The 27134-nt window shown below is 33.8% G+C and overlaps 2 protein-coding genes across 3 annotated transcripts in view; one reads left to right on the forward strand and one right to left on the reverse strand.

The window, feature by feature from the left end:
* Positions 1-1927, reverse strand: part of LOC145241541 (F-box/WD repeat-containing protein 4-like) — a 43669-nt gene extending 41742 nt beyond the window's left edge. The window contains exon 1 of the mRNA XM_080104599.1: positions 1436-1927. Within this exon, the coding sequence (XP_079960725.1) occupies positions 1436-1740 (305 nt within the window). The 5' untranslated portion in view covers positions 1741-1927. The remainder of the gene's footprint in view (positions 1-1435) is intronic.
* A 316-nt stretch (positions 1928-2243) lies between these two features.
* On the forward strand, positions 2244-27134 carry LOC145241542 (divalent-cation tolerance protein CutA-like). Of its 2 annotated transcripts, XM_080104600.1 has the most exons (3): positions 2322-2384; positions 23550-23612; positions 25837-27134. In XM_080104600.1, the coding sequence occupies exons 1-3, from the start codon at positions 2354-2356 to the stop codon at positions 26265-26267; spliced, it is 525 nt and encodes a 174-aa protein (XP_079960726.1). In that variant the 5' UTR covers positions 2322-2353; the 3' UTR covers positions 26268-27134. The 2 variants fall into 2 exon arrangements, with proteins under 2 accessions (XP_079960727.1, XP_079960726.1); XM_080104601.1 differs by lacking the exon at positions 23550-23612 and having other exon boundaries at positions 2244-2384.

Genomic DNA, 27134 nt, shown 5'->3' on the forward strand with positions numbered 1-27134 from the left:
TAATTTTCATGTCGAAAATAATAACATATCCAAACATTACGAAAATTCATAGTTTTTAGTAAAAAAAAAAAAAATAAAAGTTTAGACTATTACTAAGGCTAAAATGTTGATCGCCACTAAAATGGCATCCAATTTTGCGTTAAGAGTTATGTCCCTTGTGTATGAACTTTTCACTGTTTACTTTATTACACTTTTACCCAATTTTCCATAAAAATGACAGCCAATGTGCTCTGGTCTGGTTGTCCAATCTGCAAAGGGTGTTTATTCCGAAAACCGTTCTTAACATAGAGAGGTTGAAAATAAGAAAATGCGTTTCAGAATAAACACCCCTGGCCTTAGCCTCCCCATGTTAAGAATGACTTTCGGTAAACACCACCCAACCTCATGTTAAGAACGGCTTTCGGAATAAACACTCTTTGCAGGTTGGAATGTGCACTGGCAATGAGTGCAGGTTGACCAAAATTACTTTTAACTATAAATAACTCGATGAATTTTCGTAATATTTGGATATATTACTATTTTTGATATGACAATTAAATACGTAATATTGTTTTTACTTAAAACGACATATTTTAAAAAAAAAAATCAATCTGTCGATTCTGTCTTAACAAGCATCGAAAAATCTTTATTTTTGCTTTTGTTTTTTCATGGTGTGTGTGTGTGGGGGGGGGTGAACAAACACCAATTTATCTCTGTTTAAAACAAAGAAAAAGATGGTTTTATGCCCTTAAGAACGCTAAAAGTAAATAATCGTTAATGTACGGTAAGTTAAATTCATGTAAATGTGATCCCAACTCTAAATTCTAAAATACACTTTTCTTTTACAGCTAACTTTTTCAACGTGTTTAAACGTAATCGCCTAAAAGTAAAATATCATTTGTTTGGAGAGGGGGGGATACAATGTGTAAAGCTTCAGTTTGATTCTTTTAAATCTGAACGAAGTGTCGTGGGTGTCGGTGCTGCTCGTCTTGTTTACATTACTTGTTGTCGAATGACCAACTGATGTTTACTGAAAGGAAGTCAGGTGAAAAAAATAATTACGTATTTACATGTCATGGTGAAATTAGAATTCCAAAAATTACGAAAAACGGTCCAGTAGATGATGTGCTAGAAACATTTTAAATTAAAGAAAACAAAAACAGCCACATATGTTCCCAGGCAACATGTATAAAGATGGCGGGCCCTTAATTTAAGTCAAGGGTTATCTCCCTTGTGTGTCATACAGAATTGGTTGCACAACTCTTCCACGTTCAAACATACGATAAAACTCGATAAATTCAATTTTTTTTTTTTTACTCGTAATTATTTTTCTACTTGATCATTTTTTGTAATTTTTGGAATTGATACTAATTTCAACATGACACATAAGTATGTAATAATGTTTTTACCTGAAATGTGTTTGTTTAAAAGATCACCTGGATGTTTACTTCCTCACCTGCATTGTAAAGGACGTCCTTGTTGTCGAATGACCAACTGATGTTTACTGAAAGGAAGCCAGACACTATCGGTCTGGATGAGACGTCGCAACTTTCTACAGACCTGACAGAGTCGGCCTAAGGATGTCAGATCCAGATATCGGAACAACAAGTAGAGTACGTCATCAGGCAGCTCCATCAAGTGTAAACTCCGATCCGCTGTCCATTTTTGAAGTGTTAGGAAGACATCGTCGGACGACGGCGACGAAGCCGGTCTCCTGGCAGGCCCCGAATAAAATGTCGGAGCAACGGACTTCTTGTGCATTACAGCCGCTCAAATTATCCTGGATCTCTGCAAAAAAATGCTCCTCGGATCTGAATGAATATATTCCCCCACGTTTATCCACGATTTTTCTCATTTTAGAGGTCTCTTCCGCTAATATAAAATAGAACTCAATTCAATGTTGGAAGGCAGCTCTCGCCATATTGTTAAAGAAGGTCAGTTGTAAAGTGGAATTAAGCGATGACGTCGTAAATAAATAGTGTTACATTTTTACTATTTTAGCACAAGTAAAATAAATAACATCAATTACTTTTACACTTTACATTTATTTTATATTTAGTGAATTTAAAAATCTCAAGAAAATAAATATGTTATAAATAAAATAAGTGTTATTGACGACAGCCGTAAACCGTTCACTGTTTTATTCTGGAATAACATAGATTACGTTTGAAAAAAAATAAAATGTTTAAATTATTTTAAAATATGTGAATAAAACTTAATCAAAATAAATGTAATTGTTAGAAAATACTAATAATGAATAATGATATTCGAAAAATGTATTTTTAAGTCAATGAAGAATTACTGACATCAATTATAAATGTTTTTAAATCAGAATAAAAGAATAAGCGAATAACATTCTAGAAACTTAGAATTAATGGCGTTTTTGACCACGTTGTTTTCCCGGGGTGAGTTTGTTGTTATTCAAAAATCCTCCTTTTTACCCATTTTATGAAGATTTTAAGCACTTTAAATTATATTGCCTCTTCAAGTAGTCGCATTTCTAGTTAGTTGTGGATTTGTTTAAATATTTTACCTTGCAAAGTATTAATTGACAAAACAATACAAAAAAAGAAAGAAAATGATGTTGTAAACCATCATATTCATACCCCCCCCCTCTTTCTCTAAAACAACAAAACACATCTTGCTTTTCATGCGAGTACATGTGAACAGAAACTCTGAAAATTTTGGTGGAAAGAAAACAAAAATTATGACGTGTATTCTAAACACCCCAACCTCCCCATGTTTAGAACGGCTTTCGGAATGAACACTCCCGACCTCGAAAGCCGTTCTTAACATGGAGTGGTTGGGGGTGTTTATACTACGCTAGGCAGGTCGTTAAAAAAATAACACAAAATTAAAGAAAAAAAGGTGTTTATTCGGATTGGCACTTATGGCGGCAATTAAAAGTAAAGGAAATACAGACAAGTCTGTATGATGTACGTAACGTCATATTCCAAAAATTACGTAAAACAAGTAAATTTTTTTTTAAACTAAGAAAATAAAACTTTACGATTTATAGCGGTTTTACTACTGAACTGCATTGAACATAAAGCAATTTCAGTTGCCCCCCACCCTGTTCTTATTTCATGGGATTTAATCATGGCCAACGAAAACACTACGGCTATCTTATCTCTTTGATTTTCTTGAATAATAAAAAAAAAATGTCAATGTGTTCCGTTACGCCAACAGAAGACGTCTCAACATTTTTCGATAAATCGACGATTTTTACAGATTTTCGTGTATCCTGAAAAGGAATATCAATTAGCGCAGACAAATAGTTTTCGAGATATAAATACCTGTATTTTGAAATGTAAATCACTGGTGGCCGTGTTTGAATGGGCGGCAGATCCTCAGTATTTTTTCAGCGCAATTCCGAAAGCCGTTCTTAACATGAGGAGGTTGGGTGATGTTTATTCCGAAAGTCGTTCTTAACATGGGGAGGGGTCGGGCGTAATTCCGAAAGGCATTTTCTTATTTTCAACCTCTCCATGTTAAAAATGGCTTCCTGAATAAACAGGTTGGACAATAGGTACCTCCAACGAACGCACGCCACAGTTTTAACCCCCCCCCCATATGTAACACGATGTAATTGTAATTTAATTTAATATTATCATCCTAACTTTGTTAGCATTTAAAAGAAAAAGCTTCAAATAAACTGCCAATATTTTTTAAAAAAATTTACAGCATACAAAAATAATGAAAATGCGAGACAAAAATCGTGTTTACATTATCGACGCTTAAAACAACGTTCCTATGTAGTGACGTTTTTTAAGCCGTTCGTTCACACACCCATGTTTTAAAAATCTAGCAAAAATCAAATAATAGTTATATCTTCCTGAAATTTTCGATATTTATTCATTATTAAATAAACTTACATAATAAAAGTAGGTTTCGTTAAATATATTAGAGGAAATATTTTTTTTTAGGTGTTCTACCTTCCCCCCTATATTTCATGGTTCGAAAACTAAACAAAATAAATGTTGGTCGATAAAAATTTCAACATTTTTTAAAGCTAAAAAGATCAAATAATTAAAAAAAAAAACTTATTGGGTTCGTATTACTGTACACATAGATTCGAAAAAGTTGTCAAAAAACAAATATATAACAAATAAATGTTATCAAAGGCAAGATAAGTTACTTTTCTACCTAACTGGATATATTTTTTGTGTTTTTATTCAATGTAACATGTTTATTCAGCTCGAAAAACATGCAGTGTTTACCGATGTATTGGAAAATTCAAAATGGCGCCCGACTGTCTCTTTAACACGGTAAGTTTGGGAAAAGATGTTATAAATAATAAACTAGACAAAATACTATTAAAAAACAACCGAATATATGTCAGCTTATTTCACGGTAACATATATTGAGAGAATTTCTAACAGTATTTTGTCTAGTTTATTATTTATAATAGCTTTTCCCAAACTTACCCTCTCCGAGAGAGAGTCGGGCGCCATTTTGAATTTTCCAATACATCGGTAAACACTGCATGTTTTTCGAGCTGAATAAACATGTTACACTGAATAAAAACACAAAAAATATATCCAGTTAGGTAGAAAAGTAACTTATCTTGCCTTTGATAACATTTATTTGTCATATATTTGTTTTTTGACAACTTTTTCGAATCTATGTGTACAGTAATACAAACCCGTTTTTTTTTTAATAACAGGTTTTCAATTATAAAAAAATATATTCATATAAAAGAATATAAGACTATTGACATAATAAAAATGGTAAATCCAAAATCGGCCTAAAAGAATTCGTTTTGATTTTATTATTCAAATTGTTTTGCGCTTTTTTTTTTTCAAAAATATACGGAAGTCTGTAAGCGACATTATCTTAGATACATAAGTGTCAAGAAGACGTTAAAATTAATTTTTATTATCTCTCGTCTGTGTAGTTCGTTAATAAAAATCTATTTGTTTTACAAAAAGTCTTATATTTTATTCATAGCAAAAAAAAGTTTTTTCCATTAACAATTATAACGTGAATGCACATCCATAAAAGTTGACACGAACACACGAAATGATGACGTCATTATTATTGTGTAAAATGCTAACGTTTTACACATCGCCGTGAACAAGTGCACATTGACCGAACTTTCTTGAATTTGAATTTTTGAAAGTATTTTTTTTTGTGTGTGTGTGTGGAATTAGCTAGAAATGACGTTGAATAATCGTTTGTATTTCGTAGAATTAACTTTAAAGTTTGTCTGCGCATGCTCACTGTACCAATTCAAACTACTAGAAATTACATTGCATAATATAGGTATTTATATCGCGAAAACTATTTGTCTGCACTAATTTTCCCTGCGATATTCGTTTTCAGCATACCCGAAAACCTGTAAAAATCGTCATTTTTTAGAAAATGTTTTTTTTTTTTTTTTTACAAAGGCATCACCACATTATCAAGGCCCAGAGGCCACTCAAGGATAAGGGTTAAAGAGTGTACAGTAGAAATTGGTCAATATAGTAATCATTAGTAATGAAAATTTGGTAAATTTAATAACTTATATGGAACGGCTCATCAAGAACTTATTTACTTTAGACTTGAACCCAACCATATTGTAGTCAGCCGGAAAGCAGGAAAACGGAAGACAATTCCACAGGCGTGCAGTTCTAAGAAAGAAGCTTTGTTCATGGAATCTACGTTTAGGTTTAGGCACAGATAAAGAGTGGGGGAAATTATTGATAGTGTTTACAGCTAGACGAGTGTTTCTTGTGAAAGTTTGGCGAGGGGGGACCATAGATTGAAGCTCAGTTGAACACTTTCCATGAAAATAACGATACATCAGAGACAAACTCGCAACATCTCTTCTGTGAGATAGAAGTTGCAAGGAGGAGAAAAGGACATCTCCTACGAGGCTACGAAGTCTATTTTGAACTCTATCAAGGCAGGACAAGTCCTTTCTAGCAGCTCCTGCCCAGATGTGGCAACAGTATTCCATCCTTGGACGTACCTGGCTCTTATATAGATAGAGAATAGCATCAGCAGTGAGATATCTACTGGATCGATAGAAAGATCCCACCATTTTTCCAGCGGCCTTGGCAACAGATTTGATATACGTGTTCCATTTAAGATCAGGAGTAATGGTCAAGCCCAGAAGCTTGTCAAAACTTGAGGCCTCCTGAAGACAAGAGCCATTCATTTCAATTGATGACAAATGTGGATTAGAATGTTGATGATGTAAAGAGAGAAGCTTGGTTTTAGATGCATTAAAAGTAACCAGCCACTCCTTTCCCCATTGTACTACGTGCTCAAGATCAGAGGAGAGAGAATTGGAGAGAACTTGGTCGTTTACTGTCTTAGATGTGGTACCATAAATGGTAGTGTCGTCAGCATAAATGTCTACAAATGATGTAAGGATATGATTTGGAAGATCATTAATGTAGATCAGGAAAAGAGTTGGGCCCAGGATGGATCCCTGAGGGACACCGGCATTAATACTGTGAGCTTCTGATTTTTTCCCCTCAACTACTACTCTTATGAACCTATCAGAAAGAAATGATTTAATAATTGAGAAGACCTTTCCAGCTATACCATAGCTAGCGATCTTATAAAGTAAACCTTTATGCCATACCCTATCAAAGGCTTTAGATATGTCAAGAGCAATGAAGTGTCTTCAGTTGGTGCAACAGAGCACATTGACAAAAAGAAAATGCTTGATCGAATTATGTAATTTTGGGACTATTTCATCTTTGTTCTGTGACTGGAACAAACTTTTCTGTATTTTCTTTACTTTTAATTTCTATCATAAGTGCCAATCTGAATAGCACAAAGCAAAATTATTTTTGAATTTAGAGTGCGGACCAGTTTCGCGTATACATTTAACATAGAATGATTCCTCATTTTTGGGCCACTCTACCCTTATAAGGCATTAACCAAATATTTTTTTTGTGAAAGCCTAGGGGATAATTTCTATACATATTGTGTGTGGGAGGGGGGGGGTACAATGTAGCGTGAAGGGACGTCAACCAGTCTCTGTGTTCATGATGTTGACGGGAGCATAGGGCGAAACTCATTTCTCTAACAAGAAAAACAAAAAAGTGTCAGAAAATAGCAACAACTCTGGAACAAATTCTAAAACTTGAAATAATAAATTTTATTTAACCAGAAATAATTTATTTTTGTAATCCAGCTGTAATATAATAAAGACGCAAGCGGAAAGACCTTTTCCCAACTGAATTTTACGACAAATGCGGCAAGTAGCCAGGAATGCATGTTAAAAAAAAAAAAAAAAAAGTATTCAAAGAAGAAAATAAAGAAAAAGCAAACGGCAAGATCACATGGTAGGAGATATGCAAATAAAGAGAAAGTTATCATAAGAAAAGTATGACACTCTTTCCCACTTCAGATTATTATTAGAAAGTTTCTAAATCCAGCCACTGGACTGGTTTATGAGTCCTGCTAGATTGGCGGAGAGGCAGCTCACCACCGAAGAGTCAGAAGTCTCAAATTTTGAGGAAATATGAATCTTGGAACTTGCACCAGTCAAAGATGGCAGATTTTTGGGGTCCACGTTCTCAGCAGAATCCTGAAGTTGATCCAGGTCCACATTCTCAGCTGAATCCTGAGATCGATCTGGGCATGGATTTTCACCAGGCTCATGGAAAACGGGCCAAAAGTTCTTGATGTCAAATTCTTGCATGTGTAAAGTTTACTACCTCAATAATAGTCATAATTGCTCTTGCTACCGAATCATTTTAATAACACTTTTTCCGGTTCACAGAGCCAAACAGGCAATGCAATGCCAGTAGAAGAGCATCTTTTAAAATTGAACATGCGTTCATTAGGGGTGGCATTAGTGGTTGTATGTAGTAGGGAGCGAATAGAATGTCCTGCCAATCGTTAATGGGTAACTGTTGAGATTCCAAAGCTAATAAGATAGTGTTCCATATAATTCCATTCTAGCGTTCACATTGGCTGTTACTTCTTGAGTTATAAGCAGTAGTGTTACAGGATCCAATCCCAAGTCGTAGCAGAAATTGCTTGAATTCTCCTGACATAAACAAAGTTCCCCGATCAGAATGGATGAATGAGGGAAGTCCGAAGATAGTGAAAATAGTCATCAGGCACTGTATCGCGATTTGAGAAGAGCAATCACGACAAGGGGAAAGCAAAAGGAAATCGATTTGTCAATAACAGTATGTAGTGGCAACCTGACAAGGATACTGGAAGAGATCCTTTGTAATCAACAGAAAGACATTGAAACGTGGCAGAAGAACTGATAAAAATATGATTAGGGGAATTAAGGAATTGGGGTTTTATTTTGGCAAAAGTAGGACATTTAGAAGTCGGACTTTATCGATTGAATATGGCAGATTTTGTGACCTTATAAAATGTCAAAAGCGTTGTAATCTAAAATGTATTAAAGAATTGTGAATTGATTTTAGTTTCTCCCAAGAAGAAATAGCAGTACCACATGTTCGCGATAATGTATCAGCGACACCATTTTCATTCCTAGGATAATGTGTGTTTTATCATATGAAAAAGGAAGAAGTTCCATTTTCCACCATATAATTTTATCGTTTTTAATTTTTCTGCGATTAACAGGTTTAAACATAAAAAAAACGGCTCAGTGATCCATATTAATAGTGTAATGCTTCCCAGTAATGAGGTTTCTCCATTTATGATCACATTCTACTATGGCATACATTTCGTTTTCGACGATATGAAGTCGCGTTTCAGAAGTATTTAACAACTGGAAAAAGAACGCTACAGGTCTCCCAGCTTGTAAGAGAATGCCTCTGATAGCTTTTTCTGAGGCATCGGTTTCAATAACAAATGGCAATTAATCATCAAAAGATACGCCAATGTCTTTTTTTGAACTCGTCAAAGGAATTTACAACCATGAAAGGTATCGGGAATTGTTTATTTTTAACTAGTGGGTGAATTTTGGATGAGTAATTAGGTATCCATTTTGGATAGTAGGCAAACATACCAAAACCCCTTTCTAACGATTTTGAGTCGGAAGAGAGAGGTATTTGAAAAAGATGTCTCAAACACTCACCATCGGGTTGAAGAGTTCCATTTCAAATTTTATATCAAAGTACATTAATCGAACAGTGAAAACTTTGACTTTTCCCAGTTGTATGTAGAGGCAGCCTTTAAGAAATGCTCCAAATTTATGTTGTGCTCCTCCTGGGTTCTACCGCAAATTGTTGTGTCGTCCAAATAAGAAAAGGCTCCAGACAATCTGTTATCAGAAATAAAAGAATTCATGAAATGTTGAAATGCAGAAACCCCCATTTGTGACACCCGTGGGTATTCATTTAAATTGATATAGACGATTTCCAGCTTGAAAAGCCGTATAGGGGCAATCTCAGGGGCAAATTTCAATCTGATAGAATGCTTTAGTCAAGTCAATTATACTGAAGATATGATCCTGGGTTATTTGGTTTATAAGTTCTTCAATTCATGGCAAGGGGTATGCATCAAGCGAAGTGAAACGGTTAATAGTCTGGGAGAAATCAAACACCAATCATTTCTTTTTATTGGATGAAGAAGTTACAACTTAAGCGTGCCATGGAGAATAACTTGGTTCAATATTATTCTCAAATAATTTAAGAGTTTCTTTTTCAAAAAGAAAGTCATTTGAATAAAAAAATTATAAGAAAATTATAACACTGGGAGATGTGCAAGTTGAATGTTCAAGATCTCATAATAAATAATCTATCTTCTATATATATAAAAGCCAAACGTCTGTGTGTATGTATGTTTGTTTGTAACGCTAAAACTTTTGAAAGACGGAACCAAACTTGACAAATCTGGTATCATATGGAAGCCCCATCACCCGGATGACAAATATCGAAATTTCACGTCAAACGGACCACTAAGTTGGTCAACTGATCAGTTATCTTCGAGGGGGGCCCCAAAAAAAACTGTAATTATCTATATATATAAAAGACAAATGTTTGTTTGTAACGCTAAAACTTGAGATGAAAGATTCCTCTCCCCTAAGAATAAAACATATGTTCAATATCTGCTTTTGTTTTTTCATTGTTTATACGGTCCCGAGCAACGCCGGGTAGCCCTGCTAGTCTATATATATAAAAGCCAAACGTCTGTGTGTATGTATGTATGTTTGTTTGTAACGCTAAAACTTTTGAAAGACGGAACCAAACTTGACAAATTTGGTATCATATCGAAGCCCCATCACCCGGATGACAAATATCGAAATTTCACGTCAAACGGACCACTAGAAGTTGGTCAACTGATCAGTTATCTTCGAGGGGGGCCCCCAAAAAACCTGTCATTATCTATATATATAAAAGACAAATGTTTGTAACGCTAAAACTTGAGATGAAAGATTCCTCTCCCCTAAGAATAAAACATATGTTCAATATCTGCTTTTGTTTTTTCATTGTTTATACGGTCCCGAGCAACGCCGGGTAGCCCTGCTAGTATATATATAAAAGCGAAAATGTATGTATGTATGTATGTATGTTTGTGTGTCTGCTAAAAACTTTCGACAGACACAACAAAAATTTACAAACTCGGTATCATATCGAAGCTCCATCCTTCGCTCGAAAAATATCAAAAAATTGGCAGAAAACGTTAATTTTTTCACCCCGAAATCAACAGTTTTCGACAGGGGGGGGGGTCAACAAAAACGGTCTTCTCGTGAGGTTCTACGCATACATCAGATGACGTCATGACCTGATTTACTTTAAATAGTTGAAAAACTGAACAAATTTCATATACGTCGCGTTAGGTCAGTTGATTAGCGCGTTGGTTCATTATCTAAAAGTTTTGGGTTTGAATCGTGGTGTGAGATGTCTTTCTTTTTTTTCTTTTTTTTCGATTTTTTTAAAATTTAAATATTGAACCAGTGTTATTTAAGCCATTTTTCACGTAACGATCGTTTTTCTGTTTTTTTTTTGTTTTTTTTACTTCGCTTATCCACCTTCGACCACACATCCAAAAACACCTGGATATCCACCGATTTTTTTTTTAAATTTTAATATCGAAACGGGCTTATTTAAGCCATTTTTCATGTGTTTGTTTTTTTTGTTTTCATCGTTCGTTTACCTTACGTTAGTTTTTTTTTGTGTTTTTTTTCCTGCTTAAGTTTTAACATTGTTTTCTTTTTTTTTATGCTCAACGACTTCCGGGCGCGCACCTATCAATTTGGTTCTTACTTAAATAAATTCAAACATCTTTCAGTAACTCATTCTAGCTGGCCGATTTTATTTTCAAACTTTGCCTCAGGGCTTCGGATTCGATCCTCTCCCCCCCACCCGTTTTTTTTTTTATTTAACACCACACACACCTACAAACACCCAGGCAACGCTGGGTACCCCACTAGTCTATATATATAAAAGCGAAAATGTATGTATGTGTGTTTGTATGTCTGCTAAAAACTTTCTCCAGACAGAACAACAATTCACAAATTTGGTCTCATATGAAAGCCCCATCCTTCACTCAACAAATATTGAAAAATTGGCCAAAAACATTAATTTTTTCACCTTGGAATCAGCACTTTTCTACAGGAGGGGGGGGGGGGGTCAGCAAAAACCGTACACTCATGACGAGATCGGTTCTATGCATGTGTCAGACGACGTCATAACCTGATTTAGCTTAAATATTTGAAGAACTGACACAATTTCATGTACGTCGTGTTAGCTCAGTTGGTTAGAGCGTTGGGTCATTATCTAAATGTTTTGGGTTCGAATTATGGTGTGAGATGTCTTTTTTTTTTTTTTTCGATTTTGAAGCAAGGTTATTTAAGCCATTTTTCACGTAACGTTCGTTTTTCTGTTTTTTTTTTTTTTGTTTTTTTTTACTTCACTTATTCTTAGGTTTTCATTAACACCCCCCACCACCGACCGACCACGCACACACAAAAACACCCGGCCAATGCCGAGTACCCACCGATTTTTTAAATTTTAATATTGAAACAGGCTTATTTAAGCCATTTCTCATGCGGTTTGTTTTTTTTTTTTCTGTTTTCTTTTTTTTTTTTTTTTTTCCGATTTTTACATTTAACATTGTTCAATTGCCTTACGTTAGTTTTTTGTGTTTTTTTTTTTTTGATTTTTTAAAGTTTTAACTTTTAAAAATGTTTACTTCGCTTATTCTTATGTTTTAATTCCAACCCCCCACCACCCGGGTACTCCCCGCTTTATTTTTCAGATAAGTTTTAACGTTAGTTTCTCTGTTTCCTTTTTTGTTTTTTGTTTTTTTTACTTCGCTTATTCTTATGTTTTGATTAACACCCCCACCCCCGCCCGAGCACACACACCTCCAAACACTCGGGCAACGCCGGGTACCCCCCCCTCGCTAGTTCTATATATATATTTATATATATATAAATGCGAAAATGTGTGTGTGTATGTATGTTCGCTTTTTGTGTATGTTTAAGAAAGGCTTTTTTCCGAGAAACGATCTATCGGCTCACTCCTTCTTAAAACTTTTTATATCACGTCTAAATCATAATATCTACGAGTTAACAATGGGGGTTGCCTGTCTATTTAATTTGCCGGAGTTTGAAAGCTAAATATTCCAAATTTTTCATATAATAAAAGCGAAACGGAGCTTAAGACATCATTCTTGGTGCGATCGCCGGGAACATCCAAAGCAATCAGCTTTGATCAATGCGGAGTTATATCAGACAATTGCTATTCAATTTGGACAATCCCCTTTTTATGGGGAGCTGGTGCCCCCCCACACACATCTTGGGGAAACAAGAAAAAATTTAAAAAAGCTGCCCCACAGTAAATAAATTGCAGTGAAAGTTGACCTCATTAAGTCATTAAGTATGGGCACCTGCCAATTCATAATACTTAAATAAATTCAAACATGTTTCGTTACTATTTCTTGATGGCCCAGTGGTTAACGTCGCACGTTTTTTTCACACTTTAATTTCCAACTTCGCCTCAAGGCTTCGGGTTCAATCCTTCATACTTACCTACCAAAACTTTTTTTTTTTATTATTATTTACCCCCCCCCCCCCTCCCTCCGACACAAACACCTGGGCAACGATTTTTTATTATTCTTTTGTTTTGATTTACCCAAAACCACACACACCTCCAAACACCCGGGCAACACTGGGTACCCCTTGCTAGTAAGTAATAGTTTAAACTTGGTTTTAGTGCTGTAAACAAATATGAAAACACAATTTTCTTTACTTCATGGTGAGCAGTTAAGATGTTTCATTACTGTACAAATGGTTGGGTTTCGCCATATTCAGTCACATCTAAGAAGCAAGATACAGTGAAACATGTTGATAACCACACACACACACACACACACACATATCTATAAAAGTGAACATGTGTGTGTGTGTGTCTGTGTACATTTTCCTACGCAATAACTCTCTCAATTTTCAGTCTACAGACTCGAAAATTGATATACAGGGTACTGAGATTTGGGAAAATCTTTGTAATCCGTTTTCGCCCAAAAGTTTGGCTGTTAAGGGGTCAAAGTTCAATGATTTGACCTTTGAGAACTCTACCAAACTCCTTTGCCAATTTTGGGTCTAAACACTTGAAATTTTAGATATAGGTTCCTTGGACATGGATCTAACTTAATAACATGATTTGAGCCCAAAATAATAACATGATTTGAGCCCAAAATAATAAAGTCCATTAATAACAGGGAGAAATGTGCATTTTGGTATTTTTTTACATGAGGTTCTCCTCCACAAGTTTCTTTTCAAATGACAACTTTTAGGGTTAAAGTCATCATTTTAAAAGAAAATTGTGGAGGTGACCCTAATGTAAAAATTTACCTGCATTTTTATAAGACGAAAGTTCAGAATTTTCATCCAAATGAAAAAAAGAATATTTGTGGAATTGTAATGGTATGAAAATCTTTCATGACTGAGAAAATTATGATGGTCGACATATTTTATGAAGAAAATTATGATGGTCGTCGACATATTTTATGAAGAAAATTATGATGGTCGACATATTTTATGAAGAAAATTATGATGGTCGACATATTTTATGAAGAAAATTATAATGGTCGACATATTTTATGAAGAAAATTATAATGGTCGTCGACATATTTTATGAAGAAAATTATAATGGTCATCGACATATTTTATGAAGAAAATTATAATGGTCGTCGACATATTTTATGAAGAAAATTATAATGGTCGTCGACATATTTTATAAAGAAAATTATAATGGTCGACGACATATTTTATGAAGAAAATTATAATGGTCGTCGACATATTTTATGAAGAAAATTATAATGGTCGTCGACATATATTATGAAGAAAATTATGATGGTCGACATATATTATGAAGAAAATTATGATGGTCGACATATTTTATGAAGAAAATTATGATGGTCGACATATTTTATGAAGAAAATTATAATGGTCGTCGACATATTTTATAAAGAAAATTATAATGGTCGTCGACATATTTTATGAAGAAAATTATAATGGTCGTCGACATATTTTATGAAGAAAATTATAATGGTCGACATATCTTATGAAGAAAACCCTGCAAATGAAGTATACCAGGAGGGTAAAAGTTTTATTAGCAAAAAATATTCATTGTTGTTTGCGTGAGCTTCATTAGTGAAGGATTGAGTAATTTGTCCGTTTGCAGTCTGAACTTGATATTCTTAGAGGTGCAGTTTTTATGTCTTTTCAGACGGAGTCCAACACGTGTGATAATCACGCATAGCGACAATGGTGACTTGCAAAAACGTTGTTGAGACTGGTTTGTTTTTGGCGCGTCGGCCCTCTTATATTGACTTTCTATTGTTCTGTCTGATTCATTGTCTACATACGCGAATAGACAAAAATATAGTCACGTGGATTTGTATGAAAAAAACCATGATTCTGCATGCCAACAGAACTGCACGAGCAAACGATGACAAAATTAAATTGTTCCTGAAATTAATAAATTCCTCTGGTTACATGACAAGCGATTTGATTTAGCTGGTAACTACATCAGCTTTGTTAAGCGATTCCTTGTAGCTTTACGACTATACTGGTTGGTCTTTGGATTATAGTTGTAAAAAAAACAGTAATTTTTTAACCTCCCTAAAAAGTTAACATTGTTCGGAGATGGGAGAGAGTAATCTTACGAAACTGATCCCTCATTCTAAATTCTAAGAAATTGATTTTTTTTTTCTTTTAAGGTTTTCAACGGTGTTATTCATAATAGCTGAAAAAATGACGGTAAAAAACGTTATTTTCGAGTTTACAGTGGGGGATCAGTTTCGCATATAAATTTAACATGTTTTTTTTTTTGGTCAGAAGTTGTTACTCATCGGATAGTGTTTGAAGAAGCATAAATTCTGTATGTTATTTTATTTTGGGTAGGGGGAATTTATTTACAATTAGGTGTAGTCTTATGACCTTGCTTCTCGGATTTATGGTTAGTGGTAAAAAATTGGCTGTACTTAAACTTCTAATTCCTTTCCATCGATCTTTTTTTTTATTTTAACTTTGATGAGGATGCTTATTTCAGTACGGTATGCCATCAAATGGCAATTTAATTTAAAATCTTAACTGATTGTTCTAAGGGAGATAAATCTATTTTACTAAAGTAGTTTGAAGAAAAAAATAATTTTTTTTTTTTTTTACAATTACTTGAATGTTTTAAGAAAAATGACAATATCGTTGCATCTTACATTTTTTTTATGAATGTTATGCAACTTTGGGTGCCTTTCGACTAGCAGATCGATTTAAAAAAAAATGTGGTTTTAAGCAAGAACAGTACTTAATTTTCATGTCAAAAATAATATGTTCCAAAATTACGAAAATTCATCATAGTTAAAAAATAATTCTGGCGGAAAATTAAGGGAAATTGCCTTTTCCTAAGATGTGAACACCTTGAAAATTGTGAATCAATGGCTGATGGTTTCATATCATAGCGATAAATTTTTTTTTTGTATATAAAAACACAATAACAGTTGTTCTATTCAATGAATTTTTATAATTTTTTGATATATTACTATTTTCAACATGACAAATAAGTATTGACATTTTTGCTTGAAACCACATATTTTGAAAAATCGATCTGTTGACTCTATCTTAATAAGCACCAAACATTTTATATTAAATAAAGTAATTGAAAAATCTTTTATTTTTTACAATTCTTAGTAAAATAGATTTACCTCCCTTGGAACAATGAGATAAGATTCTGAATTGCCGATAACCAACTGAGAATGTTAATCTGCAATATTATCCTTTTTTATTTTGAAAAAAATGAGTCCATTTTTCATTTCATAGAAAAGATTTGGGTTCTTGTACAGAATTTTCCCTATATAAAAACAAAACTACAGAAAAATTTGATGTACGTACTTGTGATGAAATGAAAATATCATATTCTAAAAATCACCTAAATTGATCCAATAGTTTTATTTTTAAATAAGAAAATCATTTTTGATTTTCTTAAAAATAAAACTACTTGATCAATTTATGTGATTTTTGGAATATGGTATTTTCGGTATGTACATGATTTATATTTTTCTGTTATTTATTTTTTTTTTAATATAAGGGAAATTCTGGGTAAGAAAAAATAATTTCAAAATATTTATTTTACCATTTTGTTTTTTTTGTTTTGTTTTTTTTTTGTTTTTTTTAACAGGTTACTTTGTTACCTCCCTTGTTTCTCTCCCATCGTTTTTGCAACATACTTGATGGAAAAAGTTATCGAAACATAAAAATAAGTTTATTGGGTACTTGCGTAGCTTAGTGATGTTTTAAACCAACACATTTCAGAGGAAAACATTATATATTTATGTGTCCTGTTGAAATTAGTATTGATTTTAAAAAATTGCACAAAAATTAATTTATCAAGTTTTATTGTATGCTTTCAGAGTTATGCGACCAATTCTGTATGACAAACCAACTTATCTCCCTTGGTTTTAAGTACAGTTCACCATTTTTAAACACAAAATGTCAGAATGTAATTTTTGGATGATTTTTGAAAAGAAAATATTGTATGCCAAAAATCACATAAATTGATCAAGTTGTTTTATTTTTATAAAGAAAATAATTTTTAAGCAAATTTGAGTTTTTCCAATTCCCCACCCTTCACATATTAAGAAAATCTTTCTAAAATCTTGCAAAAGTTGGAATTATTTGGAGTTATCTCCTTTATTTCTACACACTGTTTTCAAGATGCCACAAAATTGTCCCTTGTTGTTTTGCCATATATTTTGATGTTGTTTTGCCATATATTTTGATTTTCATATTTAAAAATAAAACTACTTAATCCATTTACATGATGTTTTGGTTTACAATATTGTCTTTTCATCGTCGGTACCTGCATCGTGCAGACTTTTCTTTATTTTTGTTTCTTACTGGGGAGGTGGGTGAGATTCTAAACAAGCAACAGTTTTACATTTAATATACAGGGTGTTTCAAAAGTCTTGGGAACATAACGATTTTTAATAACTCAAAAACTATTAGGAGTTGAAAAATGAAATTGGTACCGTTGGAAAGGTTAAAGTTTCAAGTTTTGTGGGGAATCTTCAAAGTTGCTCAATATGAGCACCATTCGTCACACGGCAGACATCTAGTCGATAGTCCATTTCCTGCCAAACACGTTCCAGCATCTTGACGTCAATGGTTCCCATAACTGCCGTTACTCGAGCCTTTAGTTCGTCAATATCTCTTGGAAGGGGCGGCACATAGACTTGTTGATTGACAAAACCCCAAAGGAAAAAGTCACACGAGGTAAGATCTGGAGACCTAGGAGGCCAGGGCATGAGAACGTCATCACCTCGCCCAGATCTCCCAATCCATCTACCAGGCAGCCTTGTGTTAAGAAACTGTCTTACTCTAAGACTCCAGTGTGAAGGTGCACCACCTTGTTAAAAAATGAAGTCATCAGATTCTGCTTCTTCCAACTGAGCCATTAACCAGTCTTCCAGCATGTTGAGATAGGATTTACCAGTGATAGTTGCCTCTTCAAAGAAGAACGGTCCATAGACACCTTTCTTGGAAATTCCACAAAACACGTTCACTTTTTGTGAATCTCGCTCGTGCTCAAGAAGTTCATGAGGATTCTCAGTACCCCATATGCGAGTGCTATGCTTGTTAACTTTGCCATTCAGATGGAAGGTCACCTCATCGCTAAAAACAAGCCGGTCATCAAAGCCGTTATCTTCCAACTTCTCTTGCATTGCAATGCAAAAGTCACGGCAAAGTGGCTTATCAGTGTCCTTCAACTTTTGGATCAACTTGAGCTTGTAAGGTACCATTTGCAGTCGTTTCCTTAAGACATGCCAGATAGTTGCTGGAGCAAGCTGAAGTTCTCTGCTGGCTCTTCTCACTGATTTACGGGGGCTCCGCTGAAAGGCTGTCTGAACTTGCTCAACTGCATCTTCTGAAGTTAAAGGGCGACCTGCTCGCTTACTTGGGCACAAACACCCATCTTTCACAAATTTAGCATGCCATCTGACAATGGATTTCCTTTCAGGGGCTTCTTTTTTAAATTTCCTGCGAAATGCACGCTGAACACATGTCCACGATTCAGTCTTTGCAAATTGGAGGACGCAAAATGCCTTGTCTTGTTTAGAGAACGACATTACTGCACCTGGAAACATAAGACGAAAATCATTAGTATGACCAAAAACTTGATTGAGCAAGCTTTAAAATGGCACCAGTTTCATTTTTCTACCTGGAACAGTTCATGAGATATACGCATTTGTAATGTTCCCAAGACTTTTGAAACACCCTGTATATATATATATCCTGCTGAAGCAATCATTTAACTTTGAACCACTAATAAACAGGTATGAGTGACAATTTATTGAAGCTGTTTTATCTATAATATAAATCTCACTTGTCTGTTTAAAATATATGCATGTATGTTTGCATGTCTGCCTAAAACTTTCAATAGAGGTGACCGATTTTCACAAGATCAGTATAGTTTTCAAGGTCAACCCTTTGGATGACAAATATTGAAAAATTGGCTACTTTTTTACAGGGAGGGGTCGCTTTTTCGCCGATATTTTCGAAAGTCATCCCCCTCTTTTCGATTGACTAGCCTTAATTTAAACCTTCACCACTTCCTGTTTGCCAATGGGTGTAACAGCAAAGATGTCACTTTTTTTTTCATGTTCTTTTCCTCCTTTGCGGAACGGGTTTGAGCCTGCCTGCCTACTATCATTATTTTTTGCTCATTTGCTCAACATGCACCTCCAAACATCCAGGCAATGCCAGGCACCCAGGCTAGTTTGATAGAAATGGCAATACTAACAAATAATTTATTTGGAGGATTTTAACGTATTTACAAAAAGGATTTGTGGTGTAAGTGGATAAGTACTTTGTAAAAATCTGTTGTGATTTTTACTCTAGAAATTGAAAGTTCAATCATAAGTGCTGGTTATACTTAAAAAATACTTACACCTGAAAGTATCCTGTATGTCTACAAGGCCACCATTCGCCCATGTACGGAGTATTGTTGTCACAAGAACAAACAATGGCATTTAAGATGAATTGCTGCCAATGAACACAAAGGATCTGCCATAAAAAATAATAATTGAACACCTCAAGCTTTTGTAGGTTGCTTGCTTTCATCGTCCAGGTTTCATAGCCATACAATAGAATAGTAGGGACTAGAGTTTGGGGTGAAATAAAGTTTTTTTTTTAAATCTCGTTAAATTAAATCAATACATTTTGTTGTTTTCTCTGATTTTCCAGTTGTGGCAGAAAGCAAGGGGAAGCATCATTCATATACAGTGCCAGCAAAAAAAAAAAAAAAAAAAAAAAGGCTGCATTTGTGATTTTTTTTCAAAAACTGCAAATTTTAGCTAAATTTAATGTAACTTTAAATAACTTATACCTCATTTGATTCGCCTTTTATTCCTCTATAATTTTACCTGTTCATATTTGACTTTTAATTGAAATATTCTATTGTTCACGTCAATTTAAAAGAATAACTTCAAATTGAGGAGGCAAAAAGAAAGTCCGCAGAAACAAATTTGCTTAAAACCAGCTTAAATTATCACCCCTAAATCAGTTTAAAATATTCATCAACAGGCAAGAAAGCATCTCTAATCGTAATTGTTGTTGTTCCAGGTTATACAACGTAACATTTAGTCCATATGCCACGACTTTCTCTTAGTGATCGTCAGGACCAAAACACAAAAAAAAAAGATGCCCCTAAATCTGGTTGGACTAGAGTTACTTCTAACAGGGAAGACAATGCTATCAAGATCCGCAGCCTTAGAAACAGATTTGAAACAGCTCCCAAAATCCAACAACAGTGTAATCGTGTTAAAAAGTGCTCTCTTTCTACTGTCAAGAACAGATTAAAGGAATTTAATTTGTGAGGATATTGCAAGACGCAAGCCAATAATTTCTGTAAAGAATAGAAAGCACCGTCTGGACTTCTTCAGATGCAATGAAGATCATGACTCTTGATACTGATCAAAAGTGCTTTTTAGTGACGAAAGCTAGGCAGTGATGGTAGGCAGTACGTCCATTGGAGGAAAGACAAAGAATTTAATTCTAGGTGCTCAGTTTCAATGCTGCAAGGTGGTGGAGGTTCAGTTTTGGTGTGGGGCATTATTAGTACCAATGGTCCAGGGCCTATAGTTTGCTTGCAAGGTCAAATTAATTCGACCAATTACATTAATATGTCGACTGAGCATTTTCTACCCTACTTTGGTCGGAATTTGGATGATAATCCCATCTTCATGCAGGATAATGCTCCCATTCACACAGATGACAATGTCAAGACGTTCCTGGAAGAGCATGATATTCCGTGTTTGGATTGGCCTGCATAATCTCCAGACCTCAATCCTATCGAAAACGTATGGCATTACATCAAGCAACAGCTACACAATGATAAAATTTCAAATTTGGAAGAATTTTGGACAAAAATTAAAGAAAAGTGAGATGCCCTTTCCCTGGAGTATTGCTGTAGTCTAATTCAAGGAATTCCCAAAAGATTGCAGGCTGTCAAATTACAGAAGGCCTATGCTACTATATATTAACTAGTTCATTGTGTTCCTGTTGTATTTGTGTTGCATTAATGTCCTAAAGTTATATATTTAAATAACAATTTTCCATTGTGCGGACTTTCTTTTTGCTTCCTCAATTTGAAGTTATTTTTTTAAATTGACGTGAACACTAGAATATTTCAATTAGAAGTCAAATATAAACAGGTAAAATTATAGAAGAATTAAAGGCCAATCAAATGAGGTATAGGTTGTTTAAGCAGTTACATTAAATTTAGCTTAAATTTGCAGTTTTTGAAAAAAATTACAAGTGTGGACTTTCTTTTTGCCGCCTTTGTATATAAAGTCTTTACAATTAAAACTTGTTAAAAATCTCTATATTGTTTACAGGATTTGTATGACAACAAGCAGGGTTACTCAGCATTGCCAGGGACAAAATGTAACATTTCTATTAAAACTTCTCTTTCCCCCTCCCCCTGTTTCCCCTCCCTTTTTCTTTTCTGTCCTCCCATTGCTCACACACACACACACACACACACACACACTTATAGATACCTCAAGAATTGAATCAGCATCAGGAAATTAATTCCTTGATTATAAATCGGTTATTTCCCCTTAGTGCATAATCTGATGGAAAACCGACCCCACCACCACCACCACAGACGAAATCGGCTTGTTTAGCATCAAAAAATGAATTTTTTTTTCTAAATATTAGATAATATTCATCCAAGGCAACACTAATCAGGAAAATACCAACTTTTTGGGTTGTTTGTTTTGTCATTTTTCTTTTAGTTTTAGCCAGACATGCAAACATACACACAGACAAGGAAAGAACTTGAATGCCTACTAGACACTATCCTCGAGTGTCTATGGTCTCTGTACATGGGTTTGTCAAGACAATCTGGCATGAGGATATTTTTCCCTAGAAGTAAACCCTGAGTAAATCTTCAAAATCACATTTCGTATTCGCTGCCGACATAAGATCTCCTCACAATGGCTAAAATTTGCCATTAGCCACATTAGATTTTCCGAGGAATGGTGCACCTTCTCCAAGAGATGTTAGCTCAAGTAGCAGCATGAAGCTGGATACTCCACCAGACTAGATGAATTCTTGTCCTGGAATCCAGTAAGACCAAGAAACCAAAACGAAAGGTATACAACATATGAAAATGGTTAATTGGGAGGAGGACATTTATGTTCCCAGTTTTTTTCCTAACTCAGTGCTTGAGAGATAAAGAACTTTAATGGAACATTCGAATATCTATGTATCTCATATAGAGTTCAAGTGTTAGCCCCAGGTAGTGGGCCCTTTTTGATTTCTGAGAACTTCAACTAAAGTAAAATAAAACAAAGAAAAAGTGTTCTTTACATTATAGAAGACTAGCAGACTTTGCCTGTGGCAAAAGTATAACCTATTAAAACTTCTATCTCTACCTCTCTCTATCCATTTTCAAACAAACCCATCTTTTATGCCTATCCTATTCCTCGTTAGTTGGACATGCACATTGTCAATTCTGCAAAAAAATGGATCAGCATTTGCTTTCTAAATTAGTACATAATAACACTGAAAAAATGATGCTCCTTTCCTGATGAAGCCTGACTTGGTTGACTCTCAGAAAAAAAAAATTTTTTTCTAAATTTTAGATATTAATTTTCCAATACCAATCAAGAATATATCAACTGTTTTAATGTTTTATTTTGTAGTTTTTGATTTTAGCTGGGCATACAAAAAGCACATACACAAACACAAATTCTCTTTATATTAGACTTTTAGGGCTACCTGGCGTTGCTCAGTGCAATAAAAAAAAACAAAATATAACTGGTTAGAAAATGTCTGTAACAGCTTTTGTATTAAAACATCTATCTCTTAATTTGTCTTTCTCTCTTTCCCCTTCCATTTTTCCATATTTTTCACTCCTACCACTTTTTCACATCCACTCAACCCATTCCTCTCTCTTTTGTATCTAAAATAATAATAATATAACGGGTTCTTCACCTCTCCTTCATATATATATATATATAAAACATTGAAAATGGTTGAAAAACACCTCCCCCTTGATGAAACCTGACCCAATTGACTCCCAAAGAATGAATAATTATTTTTAAATTTTAGATATTATTCATCCAGGATCACGCAAGTCAAGAATATTCTAACCTTGTGAATGTTTGTTTTCTAGTTTTTTTTTTTACTTCTAATTGGGCATACACATACACATACAGAAAATCTGAAGTCCTATCTAACTAATATTCCTGGTGAACCAAGTGCAAAAGAGATTCAGACAATTGCACTTAAGGGAACAGCGAGGATACTAAAAAGAGCTCTCGGTTGGTTTCAATAAAAAAGCGGGGCAATGTTGGCAGCTGGTTTGGCTGCCCCATACCCAGCATTAGAATCTTCAAAGGAAGAAAAAAAAAATCAAAATTAAAAAAAAAAACAAAAAAACTGACATTTATATAATAGATTACTATTAGGGTTGCAGAGTCAGAACATTAACTCTGACTCTTAGACCTCCAAAAAATTCTGATTTCTGACTTCAGCTCTTATTTTGACTCCTAACAATATTATGAGTCTGACTCTCCGACTCTGCAACTCTGGTTTACTATATATAAGATGTTTAAATCTTTATTTTATGCAGCATATTAAGAAACAATTTACGACTTGTTTAGCCCCTTTTTACTTTTAATTTCAGCACTTAATCCACGTATTGCACTGTTACTCATATTCTCTGTGGTACTTGTATATCAGCAACATAGTAAGTATTACTTTTAATGTGTGTTAGATGGAAGCAGTTTTCCACCAAAAAGTAATGGTGAAACGCTTTGTATTTGAAAGGAAAGTAATTCTTTGCCTTTTGTTATCTTACTTCAGATAATGTGCATTTTGGAAATTAGAGTTATGTCCCTTATATTCGACTAGCCAACATTTTGATGACAACATTCAGTGAACCTGTCTCACAGCCACTACAATTAATTTTGTCATCATTATAAAGTAATTATTTTTAGTTGTAATTATATGATAAATATCTGTTGAAGCATTTTCATCCAATTTATTCTTCATATTAGTGTTTTACCATTTGCAAAGATCACATTATTTTAATTTGTGTTTTACTGTCCCATATATCTGGCAAGAATAAATAGATTCTTAACTAGAATGTGAAAAATTTAATGTTTAGATTAATGGGGAAAATGTGTGTTTGAAAAAACAAGTTTTATTAAATTTTAAGTCAAAAATGCTTTTCAAAAATCGTTCATTTCCAGCTTCTGTGATAAAAACAAAAAGTTCATGATACAAAACAAACCTCAAATAAACAAAAAAGTAGATAGCGATGTTTGTCTCAGAAAGGTCACATATTATTCTCTTCTATGGCATATAATTGAAGCAAAATTTTTATTAGAATCACTCCTATCTTAAATATTTTTTTCATATAGCTTTTGAGCTGCTAAAAACGAATATTAATTAAAACCATCATAAATTATTAGTTTGCAAGATATTTACATTGTAAATTATGACTTTTTAATCCTTTTCTGACTATAGTCCTCGTCATGATCATGTTTTGTATACATGCACTGATTCCAACTTCATATCATTTCATTAGTTGTGCATATGCATTGAATAGACGACCAATTTAAAAAAAAAAACAAATGCTTTTTATCCTGACGACATGTGATTTTTGTGATTCAGACTTCTTCAAAATGATTGTGACCTTTTATGAAAACAACAAAATTTCCATTTCTTTGAAACTATGGCATTTTGCCAAAGGATAGTGTGAAATTCTTGGACAATAATTATGGTCAGTTTCTTAAAAAGTAGATATAAGATTTTAATAATAAGACATAGTCAAAGTGAAGTGCCATAAATGTCTCGTCATTCACCTTGAAACAGTTGGGGTCGTTCTATCCAGAGAATTTACCATATCCAAAATGAATGCTGATCAAACGACAATCCACTTTAGTAGCAGAGAAGAGTGTTAGCTAATCACAGTTCCAGAGGCAAAACACAGAAGCAAGGGTTCAGAATCCTGTTTTACCATTTCAGATGGTTTCAGCATCGTTTTTTTTCCAATCTTGAGGAGGAGCTGGTTCCATGGATTTGTCGATGAAATCATCTGAGTTACAACAAAAATTGTGATCAAACCAACCAGGACATCTCAACAGGAAAGTTTGTTATTAACTGGTAATACATGTTCTTTGGTTATTAGTGCGTTTCTGGGAGGTTTCCTTCCTGACATCACGTAACAACCAAACTACTTATTTGGAATGGTTTGCCAAAATCCTTCCTAGGACACTCAAAAAGACCATAAAACCACCAAAAAATCACCCAAGACCAGAGTGATTCTATAAAATTACCAAGTGTTTATGAAATAAAATGTTCACAATTTGATCGGAATTCTGACTGTAAAGTGCAAGATATGTTGAATAAACGATTTACAAGCACATAAGTATTTTTCTCTCTTTTTTTTTTTTTTTTTTTTTTTTTTTAATGGAAATTTTTCCAGACAAGGCATGAAGCCACTTGATGTAAGGAGCTAAAATAAATATGTCATGGTCAAACACTAACCAAAGATAAATGTTTGATGGATTGATTCCAACCTAGAAAACAGCAATTCTTCCCCATTTGTCAGAAACATTTCTCATGGAATGTAAAAATTGGACAAAAGAAGGGAAGCAAGAGTTACGAAACTGACGAAAGTAAACCGAAAGTCTACTTTCTTCTCCCCTTTGATTGTTACATTTAAAGATCCTTGAGGGGCCTCTGAGTCGTGATAAGTGGTGACTCCTTTGTAAAATAAAATTTTAAAAAATCTTCCATTTTTCTCTTACCCAATCTGAGTGAATTTGTTTAAAATAAAAATGAAAGTATCTGTACTCTTTTACTATAATTTTATGAGTTTATTTAAATAATGAATATTGACATGTTAATAAATTTATATTTAAACAAATAGTTTTTTTTTTTTTACTCTTCTAATTTAATTGCAGGTAAAATTGGAACACTTCTTTTTCCTCTGTTCTTCTCGACATCAAGTGTTGCCCTTCAAAATCCAAGCCAAAAAATGTCTGGATCAAATGGTGCTCAAGTAACTACCTCTGGTATGTTCTCAATGGCGTTTGTCACGGTTCCTGACATGAATGTGGCAAAATATATCGCTGGTGGATTGGTGCGCGAAAAATTGGCAGCTTGTGTGAATATCATTCCAGGTGTAACATCCGTGTACGAATGGGAGAATGAGGTGAATGAAGACCCTGAGCTTATTCTTATGATCAAGACCCGAACGGCAAGAGTATCCGATGTTATAGACTTTGTCCGCAGCAATCATCCTTATGATGTAGCAGAAGTAATATCATCTCCAATAGATAAAGGCAACCCTCCTTATTTGAAATGGATCTCAGATATTGTACCTGAAAAGTAAAACGTCACATTAGTCTTCACCATCTATATTATTTTTTCTGTTCTTTTTTATTTTTGGCAAAAGTTTGGATCAATTATTTGAACAGTTTTTAGAATTAGACAGATGAAGAAAGATTTTTTTTTTTTTAATTTTTCCTTTTCAAGCATTTAATGATTTACCAAATAATCATGTCTGATTATTCAAAGAGAATTACATGTTAAAATGTTTTAAGAAAGTTATGACCCAAATTGAAGAATTTTGCAATTTTCATTAATTTACCAACTGATTAAAGAAAGACTTAAAAAGGCAAATCTTCATTTGGTTATTGTCCAAGATTCCCTCCCATATTAAAAACAAATTTTAAAAGTCTGTATGGTGTATGTACCCCTGATGGAACAAAAATATCATATTCCAAGAATCGTTTAAATTGATCAAGTTGTTTTATTTTTAACTAAGAAAATCAAACTCCATGTATTAGCAAGGACAGACTGAATCTCGTCATCGTCTTAAAAAACAAAGGAAGGTAACTCAGCAGTTCAAACTTTCAAGATCTACCTTGTAATGCCTATGATCTCCCATTAATCATTTAGAATTGTTTAAAAATGATTTTCTTTACAAAAATAAAACAACTTGATTTATTTTATGTCGTTTTGTGGAATTTTACTCTTTTATTTCCGTCTCAAGTATGTACATCATGAAGGTTTTTCTGTATTTCTGTTTTTTAATATAGGGGAAATTCTGGACCACCATGCTTTAATTTACTGAAAATTAAAGAATTACCACAAAAATAATTTCCAAAGAAATTTAAAATGTTTAACATTTTATCATTTCAGTAAATGTCAGATATTTTTCTTCTAAACTTTATTGAATAAAATTATATTTAAAGAG

Source organism: Euprymna scolopes, chromosome 20, assembly GCF_053919585.1.
Source record: "Euprymna scolopes isolate OS-2025 chromosome 20, ASM5391958v1, whole genome shotgun sequence".
NCBI classification, from domain to species: domain Eukaryota; kingdom Metazoa; phylum Mollusca; class Cephalopoda; order Sepiida; family Sepiolidae; genus Euprymna; species Euprymna scolopes.

Excerpts from the sequence above, each read along its gene's own strand:
- LOC145241542 (XM_080104600.1), top strand. The coding sequence starts at position 2,354 with ATGGCGTTTTTGACCACGTTGTTTTCCCGGG. Across the intron at positions 2,385-23,549 it reads GACCACGTTGTTTTCCCGGG|CACTTAATCCACGTATTGCA; the intron begins GTGAGTTTGTTG and ends TTTTAATTTCAG. Across the intron at positions 23,613-25,836 it reads ACTTGTATATCAGCAACATA|GTAAAATTGGAACACTTCTT; the intron begins GTAAGTATTACT and ends ATTTAATTGCAG.